Source organism: Bos javanicus, chromosome 11, assembly GCF_032452875.1.
Source record: "Bos javanicus breed banteng chromosome 11, ARS-OSU_banteng_1.0, whole genome shotgun sequence".
Lineage (NCBI taxonomy): Eukaryota > Metazoa > Chordata > Mammalia > Artiodactyla > Bovidae > Bos > Bos javanicus.
The window spans coordinates 48,163,209-48,189,303 of NC_083878.1; the positions used below are offsets into that span (position 1 = coordinate 48,163,209).

General features: G+C 39.9%; 1 protein-coding gene across 1 annotated transcript; it reads left to right on the plus strand.

Annotated features, from left to right (window-relative positions):
* Positions 1–1,783: 1,783 nt before the first annotated feature.
* RNF103 (ring finger protein 103) lies at positions 1,784–25,262 on the plus strand. The gene is made up of 4 exons (XM_061432627.1): positions 1,784–2,594; positions 4,872–5,011; positions 16,547–16,662; positions 23,245–25,262. Exons 1-4 carry the CDS (start codon positions 2,369–2,371, stop codon positions 24,818–24,820), a joined length of 2,058 nt encoding a protein of 685 aa, XP_061288611.1. The 5' UTR covers positions 1,784–2,368; the 3' UTR covers positions 24,821–25,262.
* Positions 25,263–26,095: the final 833 nt, after the last annotated feature.

A 26,095-nucleotide genomic window follows, 5' to 3' on the forward strand; every position in this document is an offset into this window, starting at 1 on the left:
TTCTTTGCCTTCCATTCCTAATTGGCTCCGAGAATGAGGATCAAACCCCCATTCTTCCTACAACTTTCACCCCTAGTTCAAGACATTCAACAGCTTTGCACAATAGCTAACATTTCTCTCGTAATTTCTGGGTCTTTTTTTTTTCCTCAAAAGGGGGCTTGTAGAAGCCAGCCTTACTGATTTTATGTATGCAACCCCCTTCTCCCTCAAGACTGGCACAGAGATTGACATGAAGAGTCGGTTCTATTGGGGTTAAACACAGAACCTCCTACTGTGTGCTCAACCACATTACTCATTTCATACAAGTTCCTCTTGCTAGCGGTGCCTTACTCAGGGAGGGTAAGGAAAGAAAACAGCAAGGAAACTTGGCACTGGTACATATCCACAGGCAACAACCCCTTGTCCTGGGAACTCAGTGCTTCAATACCTGGCTTTTTATCACTCCTGAGACTGAAAAGCCAAGGAGTGAGGAGGGCCTTGAAATGGACAGGGACTGGTGGGCCTAATTCTGATTCTCCTTTTGGCCAAACTTCTTCCCGCACATAAATGTACAAGCTACTACATCCTCGCCTAAAGATGGCAAATCATTGTTTTTCGGGTTTCACCTTCTACCACCTCAAACCAACCGTGCCAAAATTTCCCCAGTTAACCAGGACTCGGCAAAAACGTACCTTTTGACTTTTACCTATTTCAAGAGGATAATTGTTCTGTCGCTCTTTGCGTGTCTGACTCTTTGCGACCCCCTGGACTGCAGCACGCCAGGCTTCCCTGTCCTTCACTATCTCAGGGAGCTTGCTCAAAGTCAAGTCCATTGAAGCAGTGATGACATACAACCATCTCGTTCTGCGTCGTCCCCTTCTCCTGCCCTCAAATTTCCCAGCACCAGGGTCTTTTCTAACGAGTAGGTTCTTCGCATCTAATAGCCAAAGTATTTGGAGCTCCAGCATCAGGACTTCCAATGAATATTCGGGGTTAATTTCCTTTAGGATTGACTAGTTTGAATTAACTGCCCCATTTTCACCGAAAAATACACAAAGCGACACAGTCCTAAGTCCAACAAGACAGTCAAGATCAATCACTAAAACATGTGCAAGGCAAAAGAAAGGAGAGAGAAAACACTGAAGAGGCAACTTCGGGAGCGCTTTAGAGGACGCACCGCGTCTTCGGATGGGCTCTGCTTGCTTGCCCCTAGGCTGGGGCGCCCAGTTCCTTCCCCGCACCCGCCCCTCCTCAACGCGGCCCGCGGGTGCTCCCCTCGTGGCCCGCCCTCGCCCCGCCCTCCCTCTTGGCCCCGCCCTCCCCCCGCCCCGCAGCCGACGTCAGTTGTTATGTCTCGGCTCTGGCCGCGGCCGCAGCTGATCCTCTACGCTGGAGGCGACCGTCGCTGCCTCGTGAGGTGGCGGGGGCGTCGGGGACGGCGGCCGAGACCCGCGCCGCCCATCTGAGCCGGGTGGGAGCTTCGTGACCGGGAGGCCGCCCGATAGCCGTCCCGGGGAGCCGTCTGGGGCCTATTTCTGCTTTTTTTGCCCTCCTGGACCGTCGTCTCGCGCGCCCCCATTTCCTTCTGCAGAGACTGCGACGCCCCCTCACGGGCCGGGCCGCGTCGCGGTGCCCGCCCGCCCGAAAGGCGCAGCCTGCCGGCCTGAGCGAACCTGGAGCCGCCGCCGTCGCCGTGTCCGCCACGCTTCTCGCGGAGCCTGGGCGGCCGGCGGGGCCTGGAGCCTGGGAGCCGGGCGCGGCGCTGCAGCGGCCGCTCCTCCCCGCGCTGGGCCCCGGGCCTGGCCCGGCCGAGCGCCGCGCCCTCCTGACCGCGGCCGCTGGAGCCCGGCCTTGGCCCGGCCGGCCCCAACCGCCTCCTGGGCCTGCCGTCGTCCGGCCCCGGCCTGCAGCCCGACCCCCGCTTCCTTTGTGGACCTGAATGATTTTTTTTTTTCTTTTGGCCTCCCCTTTCCCTAAGATCACGGTGCTGGAAGGCCGACCCCGCCACTTCGATCAGTGCCTCCCCGCCCGGGGAAACGGCCCTCCTCTTGTTTTCCCCTCGGGCTCTTCCCGCGCCTCCCTCCTATCCGGGTTTAATTAATTGATGGAGTTTTTTTAGTCCCCCCCACCTTTTTTTTTTTTTCTCGCCTCTTGACTAGAAGGCCCCGCGCGAGTCCCTGCGTCTCTGCCCCTGGTCATCTGTTCCTCACCCCCACACATACCACCCCCCACCCACCCCGGTCCACCTGCCTCCCGCCGGGGATGGCCTCGCGGTGACGGCAGCCAGGACCCCACGGCGAGCTGGTGCCCTCGCCCACGCACCCCCCGAGTCTACCCTCCTCCTCTCCGTATTCTGAGCTCTCTGAAAAGAGAGGAGACGCAGGGGAAGATGTGGCTGAAGCTTTTTTTCTTGCTCCTCTATTTTCTGGTCCTTTTCGTCCTGGCCAGGTTTTTTGAGGCCATTGTGTGGTATGAAACTGGCATCTTTGCCACCCAGCTGGTGGATCCGGTGGCGCTGAGCTTCAAGAAGCTGAAGACCATCCTGGAATGTCGGGGGCTGGGGTATTCGGGGTTGCCCGAGAAGAAGGATGTCCGGGAACTGGTGGAAAAGTCAGGCAAGTATCTGCTCCCCGAGGGTCTCCTCTACTCGTGGGCGAGCGGGGTGGTCTCCCAGGATGAGTCGATACCTCGAAAGGTTAAGTAGATTACTTCCAGAGCCGCCTAGATTTTCTTTGTCCAGTTTTTCTACCAAAAAAAAAAAGGGAGTAAACCCCAGTTTTCAGAAGGGGCCTGGAATTATTTGTAGGGGTGTTGGCATGTCTTCCTAAGATTATTTTAAAATAACAGTTTCACGTGCAGCTTCTTAGCGTTGTTTACGGAGTGGTTTTCTCAAAATTTGGAAATGTCAACCAGTCACAAACTGGAAAGCATGATTTGTCAGTTGAAATTCATAAGGCTATAAGAAAAGAAGAACCCCCATAACGTTGACTATGGATCGAAGCATTTGTCACCGTAGTAATAGCAAGATACCGGAGGGAAAAACATTCCTGAAATATTTAATATCAAAGAAGCATTTAGGCCTAGGATTTCAATTTTATTTTTTCTTCTAATTTTATTGAGATATAATTGACGTGCAGCACTGTACAAGTTTAAGGTGTGTAGCATGATGATTTGTATGTCATGAAATGGTAATCACAGTAAGTTTAGTGAACATCGGATGCCAAATTAAATGGAAAAACATTTTTTTTAAGATATACATTTGAAATAATGAGTTTAAATTTAGAGAAAGTGTACATGGCGCAGTATTAGCTTTTCATACTTTAAATTTGGTGAAAATAAGGTGATTTTTTTGCGGAATGTCTACCTTGTTTGTTTTGAAAGAGTTTATTTCTATTTCTGTAATGATTTTTTTTTTTATTGTATCTTGGATGAAAACTATTTTTTCCCTTCTGTACCACAAGCACTGCTGTATCAACTTAAATGGGTTGAGAAATAGAACTGAGCCAAGAGACATTTAACATGTTAACGCGTGCAGTTGCAATAACTTAGTTTTGGGGTAGAATTTGAGTGAGAAATACACATAATTTTTTTTTCACCCCTGACAAACTATATCTTTGTTTAGACACATTTCCTGGAAGGGAGAGGGTACTGTAATTTGAGAAAGGCATTTTGGGTTGCTGTAGGAAGCAGTTGAAAGTGATAGTTAACTTTTTTGTTGTTTCAGGTATATCTGTCAGCTGTGTGTTTTTTATTTATAAGAGTTTTTTTCCTATTTAGTATCTTACAGCCATGCAATATGATAGACAAGAATACTAACTTCAGAGGACTTTAGCACCCACATGTTTGTTGGTTACAGTTAGGATCATTACTGGGACAGAAGAGTAAACATTCTCTGTAAAAGTGACCATTTTTTCTTTAAATTTGCATAAAATTGTGCCTCTTGTTTATTGACTGGTTTTGGATTACTTTTATTTCTCCCATGGCTGAGGTGTAGTGTAGAGGGAATAGAGTAAGGTAAAAGATCTCTAATAAATAAACTCTCTAGGTTTAGAAATAAAAAGTGCCTTAACTGCCCAAGCCAAATCATTTTTCATGATAAAGTGATTTGATAACACATTTTTTTTCTTTTGATTTTGATTTTATTTAGCATTGCCTTCCTTTGAGCCTAAAAATGCTTGTAACTTTGAGCATACAAAAAGTGCACTTAATATTTAAAGAATACACACAGCCCACAAAAATATGGCTCAGATCCCATGTTTTATAGCACATCCCACAATTTATAAAGCAGTTTAACTTTATAGTTTAAGGATTTGCTGTGAATGGTTTTGCTGCTATCATCATGATACGGTGCTTGTTTTGCCTTGTGAACAGTTGACAAAAGTTAATTTGATGGCAGTGTTTTTCTTTACTTATTATTTCATGATACAAACTATAAATTTGCACTGTAAGTGTGTATGAATATGAAATTTGTTCTTATAGATAATCTTTTGTATCTGACCTTCAAGTCACATAAGCCTTGTTGCTATTTCATGCAGGTGATGACAGTCAGTTTCAGAAGTATATAAATCATGCTATTTTAAAATTTAAATAGTGTATTTACATAAAATACCTGGACACAAACTAAATAATACTGTGATGGCTTTGGGGATTGATATAAATTCAGTAATTTCCTAATGAATTATGTGATAACTCCAAGTCTGTTTTGTTCATTTTTGCCTGACACATAAAAGGTTCTTACATAATTAATGTGAATGTGTGAATATTAAACAGACATATTCATGTTCTACTCTTCTGTAGAATGCAACGCAAGTACAATGACATCATATAAAATAGAATTAATTATTGAAACATGAGATTTTTGAAATCTTATTAATGTTTTTTCTTTTCTTCAGGTGACCTGATGGAAGGTGAGCTTTATTCTGCACTCAAAGAAGAAGAAGCATCTGAATCTGTTTCTAGTACCAATTTCAGTGGTGAAATGCACTTCTATGAGCTTGTAGAAGACACAAAAGATGGCATCTGGCTGGTTCAGGTATTAGAAACAGTGATAGAAGTGAAATAATTGTTACCAAAATAGTAGTCACCAGCTGGTGACCCTTCTGTGTACTTGTGTTATCTTTCTTAGACATAATCAGTTCTCATGGGGAGGCTTCAGTGTCCGCTTAAAGAGGTTTTGCAGACCAAGGAAAGCGAACATTAATTAAAGAGTGGGGAAAGGGAAGTGGTGGGGAAAGAAAGTTGGACTGTTTAGAATCAGGAGAGGCAAATCCATTTTTGTTGTCAGAGCTTCATTAAGAAACACATGTATTCCTTTTATTTAGTGATTTGTGCTTTTTCTCCCAGTTTTTATTCAGTGATCCAAATCATTTTTGTTTTTAAAGAAAAAACCCTAAAGTAAAAGTAAAGGAGTCCTTTTGTTAGGGAGGTAACCAGCTGTGTGCCTAATAGAAGAAGCAGTGTTGTGGGAAATGGTAGGGGGCTTACTACTTTGCTCATGAAATTGATGAGATTATAATTTTAGACCTTGGCTCTTATGCTGTCAGAACTGTGAGATTTAGTTAGCAATTAGAGTTTTAGAGCTATGAAGGGCCTCAAAAAAAATCATCTTTAATGCTTCTGAAAGTGTGGTTTATGGTAAATGAGTGGACACGCATTATCATTTGGGTATTTTTATGTAAGGTAGAAAAATCAGTATTATATTGAACATGTAATTTCATAACATTGCTGAGAGAAAGTCTGCTGCTGCTGCTGCTGCTGAGTCGCTTCAGTCATGTCCGAGTCTGTGCAACCCCAGAGACGGCAGCCCACCAGGCTCCCCCATCCCTGGGATTCTCCAGGCAAGAACACTGGAGTGGGTTGCCATTTCCTTCTCCAATGCATGAAAGTGAAAGTGAAGTCGCTCAGTTGTGTCCGACTCTTCCCGGCTCCGTGGACTGCAGCCTACCAGGCTCCCCGTCCATGGGATTTTCCAGGCAAGAGTACTGGAGTGGTGTGCCATTGCCTTCTCCGAAAGAAAGTCTGAAGTTGTTAAAAGTAACTTCACTTAAAGTAACATCTTAAATAAATTAGCAACGTTAATTCAGCTAAAATTATAATTATTGAACCAGGATCAAATCCCAGGTCCCCTGATTTCTTGTCCAGTGTTATTGCCATTTCACATTGGGGTTGGCAAAGTTTGGTTCAGGGCATAGGAAACAAAATAGCTGTTGCTTCATATTTCTTTCTTGAGAACAATGACTGCAAAATAAGGTAGAAAAAGCTGGGAGTTGAGGGACCTTAGCAGCGAATCTGATCCTGTCACTGATTTGCAATATGATTGTGAACAGATTTTCTGTTGCACGTGGCCTCAAATAAATACATTTACACCTGAAGAAGATAGAATAGTAGTTCCTTAGCCTAACTGTTGACGTTTGGAAATTCTTTAGCTGATTGCATTGGATATCACATGACCTTTCCTTTACTTGCAATCTTCCTATAGTATTTGACCATTTATCCTCCTGTTAATCTATTAATAATTTGACATTTTTAAAATTCAGCAAGCAGAAAAACTGGGAGGAGCATATGGGTACTATCTATACATTATCCATCAAATTCTAGTCTATTTCTGTGTTATTAGTATTGAAAAAATAAACTGTAGCGTCTTTAAAGCCTTAATTTATAAATAGTTATTCTGTTTCTTTCCCCAGATATTTAGTTCTGATAGTCTGATTGAGGAAGACTTGTGGGTTTGGTTTTGGTATTTTCAATTCATTACTGAGATTGAACTGAACAGCCAGTCCCACTACCCTATGTGTTACGTTTGTCCATGTTTGTCATTGAACAGTCCCATGGAGATGAGTGATAAAGAGGCTGAACACCTTCCAAAATTGGAAAACCCGTGGCAAAAGTCTGGAAATCCTTTTGGTGTATAGAGTGTTGCCTATAGACAACAAGCACATTCTGCTTCACTAATTCACAATATAGTCTTAGCTTCTAAATGATCTATTATTTTTTGATATCATATTAAAGATAAGCATGGATTAAACTCCCTTGATACATTACAAAATTCATCCAGTTTATTCATCAGTTAATTGTGCACAAGGCCAGAGATACATGAGAACATACACCAGCCTAACTCCTTGCTCTCTGAAGCAACTCACATTCTATTTGGGAGAGGGAGGCACTAACTAAATAAATATTTAATATAACATCAGTTAATGGTAAGTGCTAAGACAAATAAGCAGAGTAAGGAGACAAGGGAGTGGCTAAGAATTCTCTAATAAGGTGACATTTGAATGACGTGAAGAACAAGTAATGAATGGTAGTGAATGTTAATGTTATACATTCTTATCACTAAGTTATTTTTCCCTGAGAATGTTTTTTTAAACTTCATAAGTGTTAATAGTTAATGGTGCAGTAGGACACAGTTTTTCTAGTGACCTTCAAGATTTGCACTGATCACCACTGTCTGGCTTGTGTTCCCCGGGTCCAGTGGCTTGCATCTGTCAAATGGCTGCTTGGGTTGAAAGAACAGTCTCTGGCAGGACAACTGAGAAGACTGAGATAGAAACCTCGGTTACAGTGTCCTCAGCACTGAACTTACCAGCTAAGCTCATCGGCACAGACACTTTGGCTCTTAAAAGAAAGCTGTGTTGTTGTTTTTAATTGAAAATACCTTCTCAAAACAGAAGAGAAATATTCTCTCAATTGCTTGTCATTCTTTCAGTTCAGGTTATATTTCTTTGATCTTTTGTGAAGGACAGCATTCAGGATTTCAGTTGTTAACTATTTGAATTATCAATCTTTTCTGTTTGTTTTGAAAGAAATCAACTCATTTCAGTTTGCTCTGTCATCGCTGCTGTTGCTGTTTTAATCTGTGAGGGTGTATAGAACCCAACCAATTCAGTGTTCTTCATATTGCATTTGTTTTAGGTAGCTTGTGTAAGATATATTTAAGGATATCAAAATTCTTTTTATTTTTCCTCCCAGGTTTCTAATATCATTTTCTTAATCAGATGAATTATACTCTCCTTCTGTGTTTATTGAAGAAAAATGTAATTAGGTAGCATATAATTGATAATTAGCACTTTATATTTCATATATTATGTTATTGAAGGGATGTTTCGGTATACTGATTTAAGGGGGAAAGTCACTTTAATAAATGGATATTGTTGTTGTTTAGTTGCCACATTATGTCTAACTCTGCGAACCCATGGACTGTATGTAGTCCTCCAGGCTCTTTTGTCTGTGGGGTTTCCCAGGCAAGAATACGGGTTGTTGTTGTTCAGACAACAGAATACTGTTGCTAAGTCATGTCCAGCTCTTTGTGATTCCACGAATCCCTGTCCTTCACTATCTCCACTGTGATATAATAGTGGATAGAATACTGGAGTGGGTTGCCATTTTCCTCTCCAGGGGATCTTCCTGACCTAGGCATCAAACCCGCATCTCCTGCATTACAGGCAGATTCTTTACTGCTGAGCCACTGGGGAAGCCCTGTGTAAATGGGTGTATGACTTAGCTATTCCATTACTTAGTTCATTCTTTTTCTGGAATGAATTGGTAATCTAGATTGACTGATTACCTTTTTCGGTGACACTGCATGTGGATGACACTACTAAAGAAAAAGTTAGTTTCTGTAATTTAATTAACTCATTCTATATCCATTATGAGGAAGGAAATAGCAGCCCACTCCAGTATTCTTGCCTGGAAAATCCCATGGACAGAGGAGCCTGGTGGGCTATAGTCCATGGAGTCGCAAAGAGTGGAATACAGTTGAGTGACTAAGTACACACTACAATGTCTGTCTTCTCAGTAACTCATGAGTTTATTTTCTGAATCATATATGTTGACAATCTTCATATCTTTCTGTTAATTGTTTTAAGATGTATTAGCACTCATGACGGAGAAGGCAATGGCACCCCACTCCAGTACTTTTGGCTGGAAAATCCCATGGACAGAGGAGCCTGGTGGGCTGCAGTCCGTGGGGTCGCTGAGGGTCGGACATGACTGAGTGACTTCACTTTCACTTCTCACTTTCATGCATTGGAGAAGGAAATGGCAACCCACTTCAGTATTCTTGCCTGGAGAATCCCTGGTGGGCTGCCGTCTATGGGGTCGCACAGAGTCGGACACAACTAAAGCGACTTAGCAGCAGCAACAGCAGCGCTCATGAATTAGCCTTACATTAGAATATTAGCATGCTTCTTTTTTTTTTTAATATTTATTTTACAGCATGCAGGATCTTTAGTTGTGGCATGCAAACTCTTAGTTGCTGCATGTGGGATCAAACCTTGGCCCCCTGCATTGGGAGCACAGAGTCTTAGCCACTGGACCATCAGAGAAGTCCCTATATTTCTTTTCATGTGAAACTTTTCCATAGTTCTATCTTCTCTGTAATAAGAGGTAGGAAGAACTAATTGTAGTTTCTAAGGCAGCAGTACATATGGGACATATTTACCAATAATAGACTATGTAATCTATGAAAGAACCAAGTCATCTTTTTTCAGTCAGCTCTTTCTAAGTTTTCTTGCTCTGTTCCTAACCTAACCTTGTATCTTTCATTAGTTATTTATTTCCAGTTGTGTAGATTCTTTGATGCTACTGCCAACCAATCTTTTTAGCATCACAAATAGAAGTTTCTTTTCTTTCAAAAGATTCTTGCTCAGAGAGGCAGATGGAATAGTACATCTGAAATTAAGAAGTTAGCATACATTATGGGTTTTATGGATTTATCCTGTTCTTAACATTACTATTTCTGTATTTTGACTTTTGTTCAAAGAAGTTCAAAGACGGACTGTGCTATCTATTCTCTACTGGCTCTGTCACATCATAAGGAATTTAACATCACCGTAGTTGAGGTAGCAATGAAAAGCATATGCTTTAAAGTAAAGCTTTAGGTCAATATTTATTGAAGTTATTATGTTAATATAGTTCCTGATTGGCTGAAAAGAGTTACCAGCTGTTTTAAAATTTTATTTTTTTACTCCTAGATAGTAGTTTTGTTCAAGGAAATTCTAACTTATTTATTGCTCTCGTTACACAATGTAAAGGTGAAATACTTGGTAAGTCTTCCTTTATTTTGTATTAGTGAAAAGCTTTTATTTGTGTTTACTCATGATGAAAGCTAGTGAGGCTACCAAAGAATTAAATGCTATTGAGTTTTGGTTTTATCAGTTAATCATCTTCACTTAATGATCTTATACAATTTGCATATATATATTTAGATTGTCTATGATTTTTTTAAAGTAGAAAACTCCTTGTTATAATGCAATATTGAGAGATGCAGAAAATACCATAGTTCTACACTCCTTTTATATAGAGTTATTTAATTTAGCCTCCATGTTGTATAAGAATTGACAGTATTAAAAGGTATATAACAAATGTTCTGATTAGTAATAAAACCCACCTCTGAAAAATAGGCAAAAATGTGTAGGTTTTTTCTTATACAAATGTAATACATGTGGAAGGGACCCAGCAATAACCCGAGACCCGGTTTCTCTTGGGAAGCTTAACTGAACTGTAGAAGTTTGACATCAGAAAATATGGGAATTTAGTGTTTCACATTGTCCAACTGAGTTCCTTCCAGTGTGTGCTGAACCCAGTGTCATGAAAGGCAATTGTTAACATCTCTTCCCAACTCCACATTTAGAAATATCACTTTAGTAACTTGAAATCAGCTGTGTGGGAGGAAGTCTGTAAATGATAGAAATCAGGACTTCCATTTTCTTCTAGAGAGCTCATAGTTAAACATTTACCAGCCAACCACTGGTTTCATCCATTCATCCAACCATCGTACAAATATTTATTGAAATATAATGTGTGCCAGCTGAACCTTGTGAGGAGGGCAAAGAAGATGAGTAACCTACAGTCTATGCCATAAAACAGCTTACTGTTTGATTTACTAAAATGTGTGGGCCAATAAAAAAATGTTAGCATAGATCATCTTTCCCAGCTAGTAAGTTAGGTGGTCTGTAATGGTGCTTCCATCTTGAGAGATCCTAAAGAACTATTAGACAATGAAGTGGAATCCAGGAAAATTAGTACTAGGAAAAATTTAGTAGTTTTTCTCCTGGAAAAAAGTGTATTTTTAAATACACTAAATTGGAAGTCTTCATGTGTAACTGGACTGAAGAACATTGATGTGCAATAGCATAACCAGGTACTAGTTATACTAATGTTTGTCAGAAAACATCTCAGGTGACATGTTGCTGGGGAAGGGATTTTCATTCTAACAGAAGTCAGCTTGGAGCCTTTAGATAACCTATATAATCTGAAGTCAAATAATGAGTTCAGTTGCTCAGTCATGTCTGACTCTTTGCGACCCCATGAACTGCAAAATGCCAGGCCACCCTGTACATCACCAACTCCCAGAGTCCACCCAAACTCATGTCCATTGAGTCGGTGATGCCATCCAACTATCTCATCATCTGTTGCCCTCTTCTCTTCCTGCCCTCAGTCTTTTCCAGATCAGGGTCTTTTCTAATGAGTTGGCTCTTCGCATCAGGTGGCCAGAGTATTGGAGCTTCAGCTTCAGCATCAGTCCCTCCATTGAATATTCAGGACTGATTCCCTTTAGGATGGACTGGTTGGGTCTCCTTGCAGTCCAAGGGACTCTCAAGAGTCTTCTCTGGCACCACAGTTTGAAAGTATCAATTCTGTGGCGCTCAGTTTTCTTTATGGTCCAACTGTCACATCCATACATGACTACTGGAAAAACCATAACTATGACTATACCTATAGAGTCAAATAAAATGTTTTTTTTTTTTTTCAAAGCCTAAGGGATTTTTCATTTTTATGTGGTTCTGTTAGGAATTATTAAACTCTTAAAAGCAGATATTAGAATCAGTTCAGTTCAGTCCAGTTCAGTCGCTCAGTCGTGTCCAACTCTTTGCGACACCATGAATCACAGCACACCAGGCCTCCCTGTCCATCACCAACTCCCAGAGTTCACTCAGACTCACGTCCATCGAGTCAGTGATGCCATCCATCCATCTCATCCTCTGTCGTCCCCTTCTCCTCCTGCCCCCAATCCCTCCCAGCATCAGGGTCTTTTCCAATGAGTCAACTCTTCGCATGAGGTGGCCAAAGTACTGGAGTTTCAGCTTTAGCATCATTCCTTCCAAAGAAATCCCAGGGCTGATCTCCTTCAGAATGGACTGGTTGGATCTCCTTGCAGTCCAAGGGACTCTCAAGAGTCTTCTCCAATACCACAGTTCAAAAGCATCTATTCTTCGGCGCTCAGATTTCTTCGCAGTCCAACTCTCACATCCATACATGACCACAAGAAAAACCATAGCCTTGACTAGACAGATCTTTGTTGGCAAAGTAATGTCTCTGCTTTTGAATATGCTATCTAGGTTGGACATAACTTTCCTTCCAAGGAGAAAGTGTCTTTTAATTTCATGGCTGCAGTCACCATCTGCAGTGATTTTGGAGCCCAAAAAAATAAAGTCAGTCACTGTTTCCACTGTTTCCCCATCTATTTGCTATGAAGTGGTGGGACCGGATGCCATGATCTTAGTTTTCTGAATATTGAGCTTTGAGCCAACTTTTTCACTCTCCACTTTCACTTTCATCAAGAGGCTTTTTAGTTCCTTTTCACTTTCTGTCATAAGGGTGGTATCATCTGCATATCTGAGGTTATTGATATTTCTCTTGGCAATCTTGATTCCAGCTTGTGTTTCTTCCAGTCCAGCGTTTTTCATGATGTACTCTGCATATAAGTTAAATAAGCAGGGTGACAATATACAGCCTTGACGTACTCCTTTTCCTATTTGGAACCAGTCTGTTGTTCCATGTCCAGTTCTAACTGTTGCTTCCTGACCTGCATATAGATTTCTCAAGAGGCAGGTCAGGTGGTCTGGTATTCCCATCTCTTTCAGAATTTTCCACAGTCTATTGTGATCCACACAGTCAAAGGCTTTGGCATAGTCAATAAAGCAGAAATAGATGTTTTTCTGGAACTCTCTTGCTTTTTCCATGATCCAGCGGATGTTGGCAATTTGATCTCTGATTCCTCTGCCTTTTTTAAAACCAGCTTGAACATCAGGAAGTTCACGGTTCACGTATTGCTGAAGCCTGGCTTGGGGAATTTTGAGCATTACTTTACTAGCATGTGAGATGAGTGCAATTGTGCGGTAGTTTGAGCATTCTTTGGCATTGCCTTTCTTTGGGATTGGAATGAAAACTGATCTTTTCCAGTCCTGTGGCCACTGCTGAGTTTTCCAAATTTGCTGGCATATTGAGTGCAGCACTTTCACAGCATCATCTTTCAGGATATGAAATAGCTCAACTGGAATTCCATCACCTCCACTAGCTTTGTTCATAGTGATGCTTTCTAAGGCCCACTTGACTTCACATTCCAGGATGTCTGGCGCTAGGTGAGTGATCACACCATCGTGATTATCTGGGTCGTGAAGCTCTTTTTTGTACAGTTCTTCTGTGTATTCTTGCCACCTCTTCTTAATATCTTCTGCTTCTGTTAGGTCCATACCATTTCTGTCCTTTATCGAGCCCATCTTTGCATGAAATGTTCCCTTGGTATCTCTAATTTTCTTGAAGGGAATAGCTTGCATAAATACGGCCCTGGGGTTAAACACTGCCACGTACCTGCTTCAGGGATGTTCCCATTTCTCTTCACACTCTTTTGTTGCCTGTCCTATAACCAGGGATGCTTATCAGTTATAGTGACCTAAATTGATTAACCCCTTGATACATTGTCATTGTAAATACAGACCTGAAGTGTTTGGGTTATTTGCAGCCTTGCTCAGGAAATAAGAGTGAAAGGGGAGTTACTAAAAACAGCAACAGGGACTATGGCAATATGATTTTACAGTTTTTTTTTAAACCTGAGTAATCTGAAAAAGAAGTCAAGATTTCTTTGATTACTTAATGGATAAAAGAGCTACCATTTTGACTTTTCAGTGGTAGGAAAAGAAGTGAAGAGAAGAGAAGAATCTGTCTTCTTGGATCTCCCTTATTCTTCAGATAAAATTTATAAAGTACTTTTAGACAATAGAAAACTGTGGAGGCTAGGAACTTACTGGGTAATGTGCCTGTGTGAACCTCCTCAGAAAGCACTTTTACCTACTAAGACCATGTCCTCTCATTGCCCTCCTGGCTACCTCAACCGTCTGAGCATTTTGATAATACATGTCTCCCTCCATGAGGCCTTTTATTTTCACTTAAGAGTACTATCAGAGCCATTAGTTCCGTGCCTTAAGTTATGTATTTGTGTAGGTATTTATTAAGCATCAAAGTTACATTACATATGTTACATACCTATGTGTGTCTCTGTGGGTATGAGAATGATAGTATCAGTGATATACAGCAAGGGTTATTGGACAGTAATCTGTTGGCACATAACGTGAACTTTTTTATTATTTATTTATTTTTGGCTGCACTGGGTCTTGGTTTCTGTGAGTGGGCTTTGTCTAGTTGCAGGGACGGGGGCTGGGCCGGTTTTCTGGTGTGCAGGCTTCTCTTGTTGTGAAGCATGGGCTCTAGGGCTTCAGTTGCAGTGCACTGGGTTTAGTTGTTCCTCAGCATGTGGAATCTTCCCAGACCAGGGATCAAACCCCTGTCCTTTGCGTTGGCAGGCAGATTCTTAACCACTTAGCCACCAGAGAAGTTCTAAAGTGAACTTTAAGTCACTCTTCACCATCATGCAGGTTCTCTCCTCCTGGTGCCCTTGAAATTTGTTCCCAGGGGAGAGCCCAGACATGAGGTATTTGTACCGTCTCTTGCCTCACCCAGCACTCATTGCATATACTCACTCCCCTGGGATTTCACTTGCTGGAGGCTTTGTGAACATGGAAATGGCCCGCCCTTCTAGATAGCTTAGTGGCCCCCAGAGTATTGTCCTATAATGTTGAATTAAATAGTATCGGTACTGTAACATTCATGAAAAGTATCTTGGCCTATATACCCAGGGCTTAAAATACATCAAACATATGGATTCATGGAGACATAGGACATTTTTGGCTTTCCTTTATAAGTTCTCATTTAGTCATTTCTGGTTTTAATTTTTGTTTTTAATATATAATTTTTGTTTGTTTTTCTGATATCTCTATTGAAATTCCCTTAAAGTAGGAAGATAGAGAATAAAGGGAAAAGGTATTAACAATTAGAAAGGCTGAGAAAGAAGTCATTACATATTTTGAAGGTTAACCTATAGTTTTCTCTTTTAAAAATCTTTTTCTTCTTCCAATCCTAATTGTGTTTGAAAGCTATTTGCAAATTTGAAGTTAGAAGTTCAAGAATGTAGAATTTATTAATGGTAATTTTTTTTAATATGTTAGAATCTTTGTGATTGTTAAGAAAAATCCCATAGAAGTAGTAGTATTGATTCAGTCAGTTCAGTTCAGTCACTCAGTCGTGTCCAACTCTTTGCAACCTCATGAACCACAGCATGCCAGGCCTCCCTGTCCATCAACAACTCCTGGAGTCCACCCAAACCCATGTCCACAGAGTTGGTGATGCCATCCAACCATCTCATCCTCGGTTGTCCCCTTCTCCTCCTGCCCTCAATCCTTCCCAGCATCAGGGACTTTTCAAATGAGTCAGCTCTTTGCATCAGGTAGCCAAAGTATTGGAGTTTGTGCTTCAACATCAGTCCTTCCAGTGAACACCCAGGACTGATCTCCTTTAGGATGGACCGGTTGGATCTCCTTGCAGTCCAAGGGACTCTCAAGAGTCTTCTCCAACACCACAGTTCAAAAGCATCAATTCTTCGGTGCTCAGCCTTCTTTATAGTCCAACTCTCATATCCATACATGACCACTGGGAAGACCATAGCCTTGACTAGACGGACCTTTGTGGGCAAAGTAATATCTCTGCTTTTTAATATGCTGTCTAGGTTGATCATAGCTTTCCTTCCAAGGAGTGTCTTTTAATTTCATGGCTGCAGTCACCATCTGCAGTGATTTTGGAGCCCAGAAAAATAAAGTCAGCCACTGTTTCCCCATCTGTTTGCCATGAAATGATGGGACCGGATGCCATGATCTTCATTTTCTGAATGTTGAGCTTTAAGCCAACTTTTTCACTCTCCTCTTTCACTTTCATCAAGAGGGTCCTTAGTTCTTCTTCACTTTCTGCCATAAGGGTAGTGTTATCTGCATTCAGTCAAGCATAGTTTAATAGAAAACATGTGTTTGACTCTTGGTTCCATAATTATACTTTAGAAAAAAAGTGAAATTTGAACTTGTTGAACCCACACATGGTCATTTTTAGTAAGCTCATTTGGGTTATTTAAATTTTTCAGAGCAGAGAAATGACTCCAAGGTCCATTTTCTTCACAAGTTAATTCTAGAGAATAGGCTACATGGAGGAGAATATGGCTTACTTTTTAATTTGGTTTTGACCTCCTATGTATAACTGCCACAGAGTATGAGAATTCCCACAATGTTTTAGATCTTTTCCAGTAGAACAGTTGCTTTTTCTTACAAGAAGTACAGTGATAATATGATCATCCACTTAACAAGACCTAGGGATAGAATATGTTTTTCAGAAAAAGTAAATAGATGTAAATGGTTGGTTTGATGCCATTTTAGGTGATTAAAGTTTCTGTTTTCCTTCTTGGGAATAGGTCATCGCAAATGACAGGAGTCCTTTGGTGGGTAAAATCCACTGGGAGAAAATGGTGAAAAAGGTGTCGAGATTTGGAATACGTACAGGCACATTTAACTGCTCCAGTGACCCCAGGTAAGTTGATGGCAATTCTTAGAATTTGAATTCTGAGCAGAAGTTTTCAATGTAATAAAGACAGTGGTATTAGAAGCCTGTTTAAACTGAAAATTAATTAGCATGCTTAGCACAGTGTTAGTTACACGGGTGCTTGATTAGTAGTTTTTGGTAACTGGCAGTTTCTTTCTTTCAGATCTCTTTTTATCTGGTTCTTCAGTGCTGTTTCTAACAGGGTGACTCTTTAGAGTATGTCTTTGGTCTTTTTTGTTTCAATTTTATTTCCCAAAGAGACTTCAGTACATTTATGGTTTTAGGTGACACCTTTGTGCCGATCTAAATCTTCCTTAATTCGAACTCCTAGTTTGCATTTTGACATTCGTTTCCATCTGCCTACAAGTAACCCAGATGGAATATATTTCCTAAATCTAGTGTTCACATTCATATTGATCTTTTTCTTTAGTTAATCATGTCCTTTCTGCCTTTTTCTGTCCTTTAATATTTCTTTTTTTCATTTTCTCAGACAAGAATCTTTGCAAGCACTTTTGTTTCTTTTTGTCATCATCTCCAGTATTTAGTCGTCACATTATTTTACTATCCCATTGTTCTTCAAAATGCGTTTTATTTGAATTTCTAGTGCCTCCAAGTTACAACTTGAATTAATTTGTTTATTTAATTATCCATTCAATAAATATTTAATGAAGGATTAGCATGTACAGCATGTTCTGTTTAGTGCTGAGGACAGGGCGTAGCATATGTACATAGAAACCCCCATGTTAGGTAGTTTCTAATGTAGGTAGACATGCCTGACATATATTGTCCCTTTTATGTGGTCATAGTGGGAGACCCATTGGCTGAAGAAAACCTGCCTCCACTACTGCTTCACCTCAGATTCTCCCACCCTTCTCCTTCAGGCGCATGTTTGCTTTGATTTTCGTCACTGTCCTTGTTCTGCTCACTTGTAACATAGGCTGAGACCTGTGGGAGGAGGACCCCTTAAAAGTTGAGGATAAGAAGGGACGTTGTTGTGTCTCCTCACTCACATGTAATCTCATTTACCCACAAAGCTCCCCTTTTCACCTTTACCACAGAATCTTGATTGTGTTGTGATGCCTTTGGTGTAAATGTCCATGATAGCCTGAGTGTTCATGTTCTTATGAAAAGGAAATCATTCTTATTTCTATCTTTTGTTTACCAAAGACAATTGCACTTGGTCTTATTCCATCATTCCCAAATAGAGTATAGGTGAAAGATCTCCCCGCAACCCCACTGGTGATTGCAATACCAGAATGAATGATAGTTCTAATATATTGATTTTTTTTGAGATAATGCCAAAAATCAGTACTTAACATAGCTAACTTATTGAAAAGTATTCAGAATTTATTTTTTTAAAAATCAGTAAACTAAATAATACATTTAAATACTATAACTTTTAAGTACATTAGAAAATATCAAATAAAAATAAATATACAAAAATATAAAGTTTAAACACATTTCAGTCTAATATAAATTCTTAGATAACATTAATAGAAAACTCAAAATGAAACTAAGCAGAGTATAAAGTGAAAATAATCTATTAAGCATGAAAACCTGAAGGAAATAGTATATTGACTTTTAATATAATCTTGTAAAGGAAAATGCGTCAGAAGTGTCATGCTGCTGCTGCTGCTGCTAAGTCGCTTCAGTTGTGTCTGACTCCATGCAACCCCATAGACGGCAGGCCACCAGGCTCCTCTGTCCCTGGGATTCTCCAGGCAGTAACTGGAGTGGGTTTCCATTTCCTTCTCCAATGCCTGAAAGTGAAGTCGCTCAGTCATGTCTGACTCTTAGCGACCGCATGGACCGTAGCCTACCAGGTTCCTCCGTCCCTGGGATTCTCCAGGCAAGAATACTGAAGTGGGTTGCCATATCCTTCTCCACAGAAGTGTCATAATTGAGTCCAAATTTAGTACAAATTTTTCTAGCTTTTCTTTTGAAAAGCCCTATTTGATTTCATACCAGCTAAGGAATGGTAAAGAGAAACATATAAGCTACCTTTAAGTTTCCTCTGAATCCCTCATCTTGATCTTCAGATAATCCCACCTCTTACTTATGATGGAGGGCCACAGTCCATAGGGTTGCAAAGAGTCAGACATGACTGACTATCTGTCCATGGGATTCTCCAGGCCAGAGCGCTGGAGTGGGTAGCCGTGCCCTCCTCCTGGGGATCTTCCTGACGGAACCCTCAGTCTTGTGGCTTCTGCATTGCAGGCAGATTCTTTACCGCTGGGCCACCAAGGAAGCCCATTTATGATGGAAAAGACCCTTTTTGAGCAACTCTTTCTTTTTTGCTGACTGCAGCTATCATTTTTTGTTATTAAAGAGACATTTTTACATCATTTTCTCTAGTCTTGTCACAAAGATAAAGATCTTGATGCAGAGTTATTTATATCTATTTCAATATTGTCATGTTCATTTCCATTTATTTGGAAACTCTGTTCTTGCCATAGATGGAATGCTTAGTCAGGGTCATTTTTTTCTTTTTTTTTTTTTGAGGATTATAGAGATACAGAAGAGCAAAATAGGGAGATAATAGAAAAGTGTTCAGAATGTCAGTGCAAGGTGTAACTGGGCAGGGAATAGTGTTATTCAGCAAGCATTTTAATATGTTGAATAGTTTCATCATCCTGATCTTAGATTTTTAAAATCAGCAAAACTGGTGAGTATCCCCTGCTGCCTGTGTTGCTTTCTTTGACTATAGTTCTTTCTCTCGGGCGGCCTCAGGCACAGCCTCCTCTGGCATGCTGGGCCCACTGTAGAGTGGTACTTTCCTGACCTGATTGGCTCCCCTTAAGAACATTCAGAACCACCACTCTGTGCAGCATCTGACTCTGTCCATGCCAGCAGTTTTCATTTCTTTCCGACACAGCCATCTTACCTGGCCTCAATTCCTCTCATTCCCCAACCTAGTGGTCTGTCTCAGGGAGCTTTTCCCTGCCAGGTCTATTCTTTACTCTTTTATTCCCCCATCTTTGGAGAAAGTAGAAAGTGAGGTGGGACATTTATCTTTAAGAGGTTGGAGAGGCAGGGCAGGGATAGTAGAGAGTGGATGGAGGGCCCTGGAATTACAGGAGTTGAGTGATAAATGGGCCAGGAGGGCTTATGATGAAACAGTCATGGGTGGGGACCCATGGAATAAGCAGGGAAGGGAAAGAAAGGAGGAGACTGGTGAGTGGGACAGGAAGGCCAGGGAAGACAGTGACCTTGTCTGAAGAAACAACAGCTTATAAACAATACCAAAGGTTCTTTTTATTTTTTTTCAGTGTTCCTTTTTAAAATATAATGTGCCATACCAGAATGGCACACTAAATACCAAAACTTAGTAGCTATTTTTTTTTTATCCTTTTTAGTCTTCAAATTGTCTAAGAGATCTCAAAAAGTTTAAGAATGGGAGGATATTTTTATGATGTTGTCGCCTTAAAAAGTTGTTGTGAATTAGCAGTAAGAAGTTTTTATATGGATATATGGCAATATAACATTATTAAAAAATAATATGAATATTAGTCTTATTTTCTGTTTAACAGTTGGGTTTTAAGATTGATATGATATACTTTGTGTGTTGGATTTCAAGTCTAGAAAACATGATTTAATCTGAAAGATACATGATGACAAACAAAATCTTATTGTCCTAGGTACTCTTAAATTCTTCTGCAGTGATAAACCTTAAAACTATCAATGTCACTTATCTCTGAGCTGAAAAGAAAGTACATAGTGCATTTGTTTTCTTCCATGAAGAATTAAATGAACTAAGATTTTGCCTGTTTTATAGGGTAAAATTTTCTGTCAGAAAGACTGTAATTTAACTTATGACACAAATCAGAAAAGCCAAATATTCTCTAAGGTGGTTATAGAAAGATGAAAAGAATGACCAAGAGTAGAAATGTGTCATCTCAAGTATCCCATACAATTAAAAACATAAAGCAAGTTAGATAATTAAGATGTAAATAAGACAACTATCTATATGGAGTTCACTTGTGGTTTTGGTGGGGGTGGAGGAAAAACTAGCATTCATGTCAGTGAATTATTATTTTTCATTGAACAAAGACACAGAATAGAAGGTATTTTATTCTGTAGGAGTATATAATTTTCAAGCCATTTCAATTAAAGCTGTATTGATATTAATGGTATCTGTGTTATTAAGGAAGTAAATCTAAACAACAAGGCGAGTTATGGTCTCTAATCCTGAGTCACCCAGATAGTTTCCCAGAGTCATTACTAATCTTGTCTTTGTGACATAACATGTTGTCTTCACTTACCTTAAATTGTATCATGAAATCCTGAGGTAAAATTGATATTGTCATTATAAAACCATGTGCCATGTATATCAAGACTTCTTTCTGTCTTAATCTGATCATATAAATGTGTAATATGCTTATGTAATTTAGTTAAATGTAGGCAGTGGCAACCCACTCCAGTACTCTTGCCTGGAAAATCCCATGGCCGGAGGAGCCTGGTAGGCTGCAGTCCATGGGATCGCTAAGAGTCAGACACAACTGAGCGACTTCACTTTCACTCTTCACTTTGATGCATTGGAGAAGGAAATGGCATCCCACTCCAGTGTTCTGCCTGGAGAATCCCAGGGACGGGGGGAGCCTGGTGGGCTGCCATCTATGGGGTCGCAGAGAGTCGGACATGACTGAAGCAACTTAGCAGTAGCAGCAGCAGCAATCTATGCTTATTACTAAGTAAAGCATAATATTTATGATTTTCACCTTAGTATTCTGAATAGCACAATAAAAAAGTAAATACTTTTTACCATTCATTTACAAATCTGTAGTGAATAAAATGTATCCACCTAGTAGATTTTTTTTTTTCCAACTTTACTGAGGTAAATTCATATGTCATAAAACTCCACATGGTAGGTTTTTAGGAAAGACTTTTTTGAAAAAAGAAGGAAACTGTTTCCTTATTATTATTATTAAATTATTAAAACTGATTATCTCTCCACTGTAATACAGCAGCTGTTTTCATTTTCTGGTATCTCCTTTCATTCATCTTTTAGTTTTGTTTTTTTTTTTTTAGAAAGAGAGGTTTGTCACAAATATTATAGCAAGACCATGTCCATTTCCAAGAGGATTAGAGTCCTGACCCCATTGGATAAAGCTAAACAAATGATTTAATTTTAAATTCTTCTATATTTACTGTCACAAAATGGGAGTCATCCTTGGACTGAATCTCTTTTTTTTCCAGCAATTTTATATTTATAGAAGAGTGATAAAGATAGTATAGAGTTGCCATATATAATCTTTCACCAAGTTTAGTTAGTATTTACATAACCATGGTATAATGGTCTAAAGAAATTAACACTGGTACAATACCATTAACTACATTACAGATTTTATTCCAGTTTCACCAGTTTTCCAATAATATCCTTTTTTCCCGAATCTCTTCTTAATCTGAAAACTTACTATCTTTGTTTCCTCTGTGTTAAATACTCCTCTTCATGGTCTCCATTAAAGAGATGAGCAAGTATAAAAACATAGGACTTGCTCTTTACTTGTTGAGCTTTTGTGCAGATTTCTCTGTGATAGTGTTTGTGTGCATCAGGCATGTGGTGGGTGCTTGGGTTAATAAATGTGTGCAGCGTGGCTCCTACCCTCAGAAACTTGCATTCAAGTCAGGGACTCAGCATACAAGATAATCCATTTCCTTCTCTCTTCTTTGCCCACTTGAATCTAACCATTCTTCAAGACCTAGTTCAGTTCCCAAACCTTTTATGAAATCTTCACCAACTCAAACTCCCAATAAAAGTCCCTTTTTTTGAACTTCATTTACATTATTTAGTGGTAGGATATATAGAGTTTTATTCTTTTGTCTCCTTAATAGGATTTAAAATTCTTTGTGAACAGGAATCATTTTCCTATTATATTTTGGATCCTACCAACACATAATGTATTGTTGTTGGTTAGTCTCTAAGTCATATCTGACTCTTTGCGGCTCCACGGACTGCCGCACTCCAGGCTTCACTGTCCTTCACTCTCTCCTGCAGTTTGCTCAAACTCATATCCATTGATTCGGTGATGCCATCCAGCCGTCCCATTCTCTGTTGCACCCTTCTCCTTCTCCCCTCAATCTTTCCCAACATTAGGGTCTTTTCCAATGAGTCAGCTCCTCACATCAGGTGGCCAAAGTATTGGGGCTTCAGCTTCAGCATCAGTCTTTCCAATGAAAATTCAGGGTTGATTTCCTTTAGGATTGACTGGTTTGATCTCCTTGTCCAAGTGACTCTCAAGAGTCTGCTCCAACAATGCATTAGGTGCTGGATGTATGTGTCAGTTCCCTTGACTCTAAGGCTTTTTAAGCTCTAAGGTTTTTGTTTGAAAAAAAAAAAAAAGAGAAAGGGAGAAACAGAGATAAAAACAAAAAGATGATAAAAAGCTTTGCTTTTCCTCTTATACAGCTGGTACTACTTTTGATTGTTTACGGGTTGTTTGTTTTGGGGGAGAGGGTATCTTTCAAGGGCTATGGAAATTATCAGGGAAAGACAAACTGTACAACAGGGAAGATAAGCAAGCTAGCTCATCTAGCAGCCTTGCTGTGTACTTACAGTTCCCTCTCTTACAGATACTGCAGGAGAAGAGGCTGGGTTCGATCCACACTCATTATGTCTGTTCCACAAACGAGTACTTCCAAAGGGAAAGTCATGCTTAAAGAGTACAGTGGGCGCAAGATAGAAGTAGAGCACATTTTTAAGTGGATAACTGCTCACGCAGCTTCTCGGATCAAAACCATTTATAATGCTGAACGCTTGAAAGAAGAATGGAATAAAAGTGATCAATATTGGGTAAAAATATACCTATTTGCAAACCTGGACCAACCGCCAGCTTTCTTCTCTGCACTAAGCATAAAGTTTACTGGAAGAGTTGAGTTTATTTTTGTAAATGTGGAAAAGTGGGACAACAAGAGTTATATGACAGATATCGGTGTCTATAACATGCCGTCATACATACTTAGAACTCCTGAAGGAATTTACAGATACGGAAACCACACAGGCGAGTATATATCTCTTCAGGCCATGGATTCATTTTTGCGCTCCTTACAACCTGAAGTAAATGATTTGTTCGTTTTGAGCTTGGTTCTTGTTAACCTTATGGCTTGGATGGACTTATTTATCACACAAGGAGCTACCATCAAGCGATTTGTGGTTCTCATAAGCACTTTAGGGACGTATAATTCTCTTTTAATTATCTCCTGGCTACCTGTGTTGGGCTTTTTACAGCTCCCTTACTTAGATAGCTTTTATGAATATAGCTTAAAATTGTTGAGATATTCCAATACCACCACACTGGCTTCATGGGTAAGGGCAGACTGGATGTTTTATTCCTCACACCCAGCCTTGTTTCTTAGTACATACCTTGGACATGGTTTACTAATCGATTACTTTGAGAAGAAGAGACGGCGCAACATCAACAATGATGAAGTCAATGCCAATAACTTAGAATGGTTATCAAGTCTATGGGACTGGTACACCAGCTACCTCTTCCACCCGATTGCTTCTTTCCAGAACTTTCCTGTAGAATCTGATTGGGACGAAGACCCTGACTTGTTCTTGGAGCGATTAGCTTTCCCTGATCTTTGGCTTCACCCCCTGATACCGACTGATTATATAAAAAACTTACCAATGTGGCGATTTAAATGTCTTGGAGTCCAGTCTGAAGAGGAAATGTCGGAGGGTTCTCAAGATATTGAGAATGACTCAGACAGTGAGAGCACAGACACTTTGAGCAGTGAGAAGGAAGTATTTGAAGATAAACTGAGCATCATTCACAGTTCTCCAGGAAGAGCAAGTCACTGTGATGCTGAGGCTTGTTCCTGTGCCAATAAATATTGTCAGACCAGCCCTTATGAAAGGAAGGGGCGGTCCTATGGATCATATAGCACTAATGAAGATATGGAACCTGATTGGTTAACTTGGCCTGCTGATATGCTGCACTGTACTGAATGTGTTGTATGCCTAGAGAATTTTGAAAATGGATGTTTGCTAATGGGGTTGCCTTGTGGTCATGTGTTCCATCAGAATTGCATTGTGATGTGGTTAGCTGGGGGCCGACACTGTTGCCCTGTCTGCCGGTGGCCTTCTTATAAAAAAAAGCAGCCATATGCACAACACCAGCCCTTGTCAAATGACTTCCCATCTTAACCATGTGCAATTTGTCCTTTATAAGCTTTGCGTATCTTACAGCCTGCCTTTTTAATGTTAGTCACAATGTTTTTGTGGTTTGACGTTTAGTTTAATGTTAGTGCAGTGACAGGAAATACACATTATGCTAATGTTGATGACAATTATTTGGTTGCCTTGTGTGTCAATTTGAATGCATACTTAATTGTAAAAATTTTTATTTACAACATTGGAAATTCAGAAGTTAATGTTCTTTTGTAAGCACAAAGAAAGTATGATAGAAATTTATCCTCGCAAGACTTTACAAGGTAGGATCAAATTCTAATGGAATTGAGGCAGTTTCTTATCCTAAATGTTTCCTTCCTTTTTACAATTTCTGTCCAGTACCTCTTGGTTAAATAATGTATGCTCTGAGACATGAAATTAAAACAGACCTATGAAATAAATTATTTTAAAACCAGAAGATTACAGCTTTTCTAATGTTAAATTGTTTTTGATAAGGTGGCTGAGTGCTCTACGTGTTTTGCTTGTTTGCTAATTTCACAGTTGAGTCACATATGGTTCTTGGATTAATGTGGCGGAGGTGGGTGGTGGAGGAGACAGATTATGTTGCTGACACTGGCCAGAGGTGGTATTAGTCCTCCTTGGTTAGCTTTGATGGGAAGAAATTTCATGGTGGGTGTTTTTAAAAGTATTAAATCATTTATGAGTATATTCAAGTAAACAAAATCAGCTATAGCATACTAGCCACACATAGATTACTTGATATATTTTTCCTGACTTTTTATTTTGAAAAATTTTTTTAACTATAGAGAAATTGGAAATATAGTACAGTGAACATTCACTTGTCTCATTCACCCAGTGTTTACATCTTGTTACATTTTCTTTATCTCCTCTATGTCTATAATCTTTTTTTTCTTTTCTCTTTTTTTCCCCTGATTCCTTTGAGAATAAATTTCAGTCATGATGATGCTTCTATACTGTTAAATGTATCATCATGTGTCTCCTAAGGACATTTTTTACACATCCACCACACCATCATCACACCCAGAAAATGTAATGTTGATTTAACAGTATCTAATACACAATTCATACTCCCCAGTTGCTCCCAAAATATTCTGTATCTTTATATGTTTCTGTTTGTTTTCATTGGGAACTCAGACAGGGTTTATGCATTGGGTTTAGTCTCTTTTCTTTTATTCGTTTCTCTAGAGCAGTCACCCTGCCCTACCCACTGCCCTCTCCCCACCCCCCACACACACTTTTTAAGTCTTTTCTGACATTTTTGCAGAGTAC

Coding starts and splice junctions, on each gene's coding strand:
- RNF103 (XM_061432627.1), top strand. CDS start 2,369: ATGTGGCTGAAGCTTTTTTTCTTGCTCCTCTATTTTCTGGTCCTTTTC. Junction 2,595..4,871: donor GGAACTGGTGGAAAAGTCAG/GCAAGTATCTGC, acceptor TCTTTTCTTCAG/GTGACCTGATGGAAGGTGAG. Junction 5,012..16,546: donor ATGGCATCTGGCTGGTTCAG/GTATTAGAAACA, acceptor TCTTGGGAATAG/GTCATCGCAAATGACAGGAG.